Source organism: Leuciscus leuciscus (assembly GCF_965113295.1).
Source record: "Leuciscus leuciscus genome assembly, chromosome: 8".
Lineage (NCBI taxonomy): Eukaryota > Metazoa > Chordata > Actinopteri > Cypriniformes > Leuciscidae > Leuciscus > Leuciscus leuciscus.
Window position 1 is genome coordinate 31,182,905 of NC_138732.1, and position 7,027 is coordinate 31,189,931.

General features: G+C 38.3%; 1 protein-coding gene across 1 annotated transcript; it reads right to left on the minus strand.

Annotated features, from left to right (window-relative positions):
* Positions 1–513: 513 nt before the first annotated feature.
* LOC309504611 (uncharacterized protein) lies at positions 514–2,714 on the minus strand. The gene is made up of 3 exons (XM_082177775.1): positions 2,046–2,714; positions 1,450–1,557; positions 514–1,242 (listed from the first exon to the last, which is right to left on the minus strand). The coding sequence occupies exons 1-3, from the start codon at positions 2,485–2,487 to the stop codon at positions 863–865; spliced, it is 930 nt and encodes a 309-aa protein (XP_082033901.1). The 5' UTR covers positions 2,488–2,714; the 3' UTR covers positions 514–862.
* Between the last annotated feature and the right edge of the window lie 4,313 nt (positions 2,715–7,027).

Sequence of the window (7,027 nt, forward strand, 5' to 3'; positions counted from 1 at the left end):
AAGTCAAGATGGAGGGTACTTCTTAAGAGGAGTGACTTCCACTTCACGTTTGCACCAACTATGATCGCTACCTGCTGTGCCTTGCACAATTTTTGCCAAAAAGAAACAGATTTCTGTAACAGCAACTGGGTGGAGGAACTTCGTGACTCCACAGTAAATTACCCACAGCCAAGTCTGCAAATGTACAGGCAGGAAACTGCTACTGGCAACACAGCAAGGGAGGCTCTAACCCGATATATGGCTAATCACTTTCCCCTTCGTACAGGACACCTACTTTAACGTCTAAATAAAACACACGGCTCATAATATGTATGAACATGTTTAATGAAATTCAAAAGTATTTAATGTTCTTAAATCTGAAATCTTTCATACAGAAAAATATGAAAAGCACTAAGTGACAGTGCAGTATAGTGCAATAACGCATTTACCTACATTCAAAATATTTCTGAATCTTACATCATAAGTCTTTCATACAAAATAATAAATAAGCGACAATGCTGTCAAGTGCTGTAAAAAATTAAATATATAAAACAACTTTTGGCAAAACTGCCTACAAAAGTGCAATCTTTAGTGCTAGGAACAGTGGCTTTTCTGTGTACAGTATATGCTTGAGGTAGTGTATGTGTGCTGTGCATGTGTGATTTTGTTTTGTTTAAGAGTGTGTGTGTGTACATGTATGCTTGAGGTAGAGGGTGTATGTGCATGTATGAATTTATGTATGTTTGAGGTTGTGTGTGTTTCTGTGTAAGCAGTTCTAATCTGTTTTATTGTTCATTAAACAAGGGTTTTTCGTAGAACAATCCATTTTAACAATATTTCTCATAAATGAGGTAAACTTTTGTTCTTTTATTCATTTGTTATCCTAATCTAGGTCGGGATGGGGATGTTGATATGGCTGAGAATGTGGGTATGGATGCTGGGACTGTGTGTATGGATGTTGGGACTGTGTGTATGGATGTTGTGTGTGGGGGTGATAAGGGTGCCGATGTGGAGCTGCCTGTGAAGAATCATGGAGGATACCTCTCAACCCATCAAAAAGCTGGCCAATTAGACGTTCTGTAGTGCGTGTATTTTCCTCAATAAAACGAAAAAAAAATCTCTCTTCATGCTCTCTGTTCTGTTCTTGTTGTTGCTCTACCCATCTGTTCTGGGATGACTGTAAATCTTGTAGGAAGGCCTGCTGATCAACCGACCAAGTCCTCAGTGCTCTCTCATACCCGGAAGCTGATTTTGATTTGCTTCCTGTTAAAAACAGTAAACGTTTCAGCTGGCCTTAACACAGTTGCTGCATTGCAAACACCATATTTTTGACATACTATGTACATACATGTTTATTCATTATGTGGTATATTTCAAAGGTAGTGTGGGGACGGTAAAGGAGCATGTTTTAATGTTTACATAAAATTAAGCAATAAAGAATTTCTGTCGGCTAATGTGAATGCAACTTACTTTTTTTGGCAGTGCTCTGCACGGTCGAATCGCTGGCATGTGAACTCCCTTCACATGCATCTTGTGTGGGATCATTCTCTCTCGCCTCTGTGATGCTGTGCTCATCATCTACATGTGATGGGGATTAAAAGAAAATACATTAAATAACAGTAGCTGTCTGGACAATAGTAGCATTACAAACATAATATGCTTCAATTCTTCACACTGCTGAAATTAACCATGGGTTTACTTTTAAATAAAACAAAAAACATGTAAAACCATGGTATCAACAAATTAACACTGGTTTTGCTACAAGAACCATAGTTTAACCATGGTATTTGCGTAGTTATACAAATGATAATCAAAATAACATGGTTTAATGTAATAAAACCATGGTTCATTTTTGTGAAGGGTAGCTTTTAAGCAAGCAAGTTAGTCCAAACAAACTACTTTTAGTACTTTTATAATTATGAACTTTTAGTAAAGTAGCATTTCCTGGAATACTTTCACTTACAATTCAAAACTTGTACATCGCTGTATTTATAATTTTGGTTGACTGACATAATTATTTTCCTGACTAGTAAAGGGGCCATGTAGTGACGTTAAGGAAAACTTACCAGAAACGCTAACATTAGCCTCATCTAAGGTCTCCACATCAGGGCCTTCTTCAAAGCCAACATCCACTCCGTTTTCTCCCACGTTGGATAGTGGTCGCCCGCCCATGACTTCGTCCATTTGGTCATAGAAGGGGAAGTTCGTAGGATCCACTCCACTCCTGTTGTTGTGCAGTTTAGCTTTGTAATACGCCGACTTTAACGTTTTCCACCTATTTCTAATTTGTTCAACCGTACGGTCCACACCAACTTCTTTCAGTTTGTCGTGCACGTTTTTGAAGAGGTCAGTATTTCTAAACTTTCTACCATCCAGTCGTTCAATTATGTTCTGTTCTTTTAAAATGCTAATCAATACGTTTGTCTCCGTCGCACTCCAGTTTGATTTCGCCGCCGCCATTTTGTATTCTGACGACACAATCCCGGCCGGGATGTCAAAACCAGGCATGCGCAGAAAGACGCACACTCAAAGTAATCGGATCAGCTTGTTTACATGGTGCAATCTTTCGTTTGATCGGTTCATGAAAAGGTTTATTCCACCCCCTTCAATCCGACTGAAATGTCAATCGGTTTGAGCATTTTTATTCCGATTGAGGTGTTTACATGGAGCATTTTCATTCTGATTGGACTTTTAAACGGTTATAATCGGAATACAATGCTACATGTAAACGGGGCTAATGATCAGTTGTATTTTTTTTAAACTAATGTTAACAAAGAATAACTATGGTAACAGATGTAGCTTTTGCTCAATGTTAATGTTGGTTAATGCATTAACTGACTTTACCTTATTGTAAAGTGTTACCTATTGTTCTTTATAATTCTTTATAACACTTGAATCAGTTTAAAACATTTGTTTACTTTATGTAGTTTTTGTGTGCATTACTTTATTGGATTTAAATATAATTTAGTTTGTTTTGTTTTAAGAAAAAATATATAAAACCTGTTATTGTTTGAAAACGCTCATTTCAATATCGTGATAATACCATATATATTCGGTCAAATTCCTAAAAAATAAAACAATAATAATATAAATGTCCATGGGAAAATGTGGGTCCCATGGCCAAACCAGTTGAGAACTGCTGTTCCAGTATAAGGGACAATTTCAGATACAGCCGTAGTGTCTTAGTGACTGTTCAAAGTCTTGTTTGTTGAATTTTTCCAGTTGTAAATATTGTAAAAAAAAAAAAAAAAAAAAAAAAATCAGCTTGCCCATTTATTTGTAATTTTACTTATAATGGCAGTAATTCTGAATTTAATATCTTTGTTACTGTGAAGATGTTTCATTCAAAAGGAATCGATAAAACAAAACTCTTTAATAATTATGTGGCCAAGACACAAACTGAAAAGATATATTGAAGCTCTACAACTATGATGTCACAGAGACATTCTATAGAACTCTCCTGAGCAAAAGTCCCACAAAGACACAATCCTGAGGAGACTTTAATCAGAGTTTGAGGAGAGAAGAATGAATACATTTTCAGTCCTGAGAGAACATGGAGAACATAAGAGCAACAGCCTTTGACGTGTTTGATGAAGCACGTTTACTGGGCGAACACACTGACTTGATCATCAAGTCAAATGACAGAGAATTTCAAGTGCACAAGATCATCATGTGTGGCTGCAGCTCCTACTTTAGGTGAGAAGAAGCATTTGAACTGCAATTGTGTGCAAATTACCTAGAAATGATTATAATTATATACATCATTTCCACTGCCAACATTATACGGTTGAAACTGCCTAAGTCCAAATATATAAATGCATGAAAATGAATGAGTGTATTGCCAGAAAAAAGAATGTAACTATGATATCTAGGCAAACACATTCTTGAAATTTTATTCTGGAAGTGGCTATGAATGAAGTTTGTGGCAGAACGAAATTCGTTAGCCACTTTATTTTTATTTTATTTTATTTTTTTTCTCTTTAACCAATTAGAAGAGGATGATCAGTGTGACGAACTATTTAAGGAGGGGAATTGTGAGCGGAAGGGAACTGGTAATGGGGAAGTGAAGTGTGCAGTTTGTTCGAGGAGCGTGCAGTTTGTTCGAGGAGCGTGCAGTTTGTTCGAGGAGCGTGCAGTTTGTTCGAGGAGCGTGCAGAAGTATCGTGCTTCGGTACGAGAAATTGACCGGCCTGGGAGAGAAGTATGAAGGAAGTTTATAGTATCCTGGAGGTGAGATTTATCTGGGTGCGGATGACGTGACGGTGGAATGAAAGTGAAACTGTGAGCGGTTTGGACGCTCTCTATCTCGGCTGTCGGTAGAGGTGCGTTGCCTTGGACTAATCTTCATCGCGTTTTCCTGGATTGTGCTAAAAACGAAGTTCCTGTACTTACCAAAGGCCCAAAACGAAGACCAGCAGCATCGGGTACAGACTTGACGCACCCACAGTACATGCACACGCCCACAACACACACACACACAATTAATTGAACTTTTTCCTTGACTGTCAGAGAGTATAAAAAGAGTGTGAATCGAAACTAAGTTGTGAATTCATCAGTTGATGGGTTGCTTGGACATAGACTTTCCTTTACCTCTTATATTGTGACTGTCTGAGAAAGTTCATAAAATTTGCCAGTGTCAACGTCATTGTTGTTTCCGTGAAAATCATGTGTTTTCCCCTCGTATAAAGAGAAACATGTATATGTCTTTATAGTTTATACTGATTTTTTTTTGTTTTTTGTTTTTTTTTGTCTTTCTTGTTTTCCATGGAAGTGTGTTACTGTCACAACAGTGATGTTGGAATGTTTTTGCTTTGTGTGGAGTTTAAGTGGGGCTGAATTCCTAAATAAATGGTAAACGACTCTGTTGGTTACTACAAGTTTGATTTGAGTTTTCCTTTTTCAATGTCTTCATATGTAGCTGGTGGGTTGTGAGAATTTATTTATTGCCAGGATTATATGCCTGGCTGGCGCCCGAACAAACCAAATTAAATATAAAAGTAACATAAATGTTTATTAATGGGCCACTATCGCTACAGAAATGGCGCCCGAACAGGGACTGAGATGTTGGAAGTAGTAATCTGAAACTTAAATGGGAACCAAATTGAACTGAACCAACAGAGTTAACATTAAGTGTAACAGACATTTAATATGGGTCATTTAATTCAAGAAGTGACTATTGATTGTTTTTTAACTTGAAGGAAATTAATTGAATGAAACTGTGTGTGAAGAGAACTGAACTCGCGCTTTGGGAAAATTGAGTTTTTTTGCCTTTTGCCTTTTTCTTGTGATTTTGAATGCAAAGTGTGGACTCTATTGTGAACTTGAATTCCCGTCAGTGTGAACTTAAGCGCTTTGCATTATTTATAGTTGCATTTTGGCATTTGTGAACTGAACTGCTGAATGTTGAGGGTTGGTTTATTTGACCTAGATTTATTGTCAGTTAACGTGTTTGGTTTATAATTTGAATATTGTCAGTTTGTTATGTTACCCTGAATCAATTAACATATGTTATGTTTGGCCAAGTTTGTTGTTTTGTCCTGTTCCCTCCCAACGAAAGACACACAGACTTTTATTTATTTTTACATATTGACATGACCACCACTCCACCATCCCCCTCAACTTTTGTTGAGATGGAAGTACCAGAAGTGGAAACCCCCCGCTGGCAGCCACAAATCCCTATCACTTCATATCCCTATATTCCCAATCCTACCCATATGGATCAACATGGATCATGAGTGCAGTTTGTATCCTCCACTTTGACTGGCAGCCCTCCAGTGCAACACCTCACCTGGGAACCACAATCAGATCCAATGCAGATTTGCACAACCCCTGAAACTTCATCTTCTGTGGGACGACAGGAGTTACCACGTGAACTTCAAAAGCCCGGCAGAGGAATTCAGCTACTGACCAGACAAGTACAAGAAGACTTGGACACTTTAAAGCGATTCAACAAGCAACAGGAGAATGCAGTTTCAGAACTTAACCAGGAGGTGAAAGCACAGTTTGTAAAACATTCAACTCATCTTTCAACAACAGTGGTCAAAATGGAGGACAATCAACAACAATTACTGAAGTGTATCACTGATAACCAACAAAAAAATTAAAACTGAGATGGAGCAATGGTCTAAAACCACTAAGCGACTGATCTCAGAAGAGTTAAGTAAAGTGGAGGCTTCTGTCGTGTCTGAAGTACGGTTCCTGGTTCAACAGCTTCAAGCGGAAGTGCAGCAGGACTTTAAAGCCACATTCCAGAGTCTGAAAAACAGTCAAGACCAGTTCAACAAAGAATTTCATCAACATAAAAACCAAATGGAGGCCTTTTGCAGTGATTCTCAAAAATTTCAGTCAGACATGTCTGACCAATTACAAACCCAGGTTGAAAAGATGAAAGAAATGACTACTAACCAACAGGAAGTATCGCCAACCAATTCATCACCAAGTGGTATACCAATTACTACTACCACTACATCTGTACCTATAGCTAAAAGTGATCATCTACGACTTACCTTTCCCACTTTCGGAAAACCACATGAGGATCCAGATCCGTTGAACTACTTAACTCGATGTCAAGATTCTCTGGCTTTGCATCCTTTGTCAGATGTGGATCTACTAGCTACATTCCGTACAGTTTTGTATGGAACTGCCCGCGACTGGTGGGAAGTTGCACGTACCTCTGTAGTCACTTGGACTGAATTTGAGGCAGCTTTCCTCTCTGCATTTCTTTCCGAAGACTATGAGGACGAGTTGGCAGAACGAGTTAGAGTAAGAACTCAAGGCGAGAAAGAATCCATCAGAGACTTTGCTTTTTCATACAGAGCCTTATGCAAGAGATGGAAGTCAACGTTAACAGAGAATGAAATTGTAAAACTGATTTTGAAAAATATTAAACCTTACCTTGCCAGCCAGCTCCGTAGTCGAGTATCTACAGTGGAGGAATTGGTGAAGCTAGGGCATCAACTGGAGAAGGATAATGAACAGCAACTCCAATATGAGAGCAACTTTCAACACAAACAACAGTCTATGTCACCTCGAGCACCTGCGGTTCGAC

Bases quoted from the DNA above. Each gene is read 5' to 3' on its own strand.
- LOC309504611 (XM_082177775.1), bottom strand. From the start codon at position 2,487: ATGCCTGGTTTTGACATCCCGGCCGGGATTGTGTCGTCAGAATACAAA. The intron at 1,558-2,045 runs GTAAGTTTTCCT...CATCACATGTAG, and splicing joins GGCTAATGTTAGCGTTTCTG to ATGATGAGCACAGCATCACA. The intron at 1,243-1,449 runs GTAAGTTGCATT...TGTTTTTAACAG, and splicing joins GCAGAGCACTGCCAAAAAAA to GAAGCAAATCAAAATCAGCT.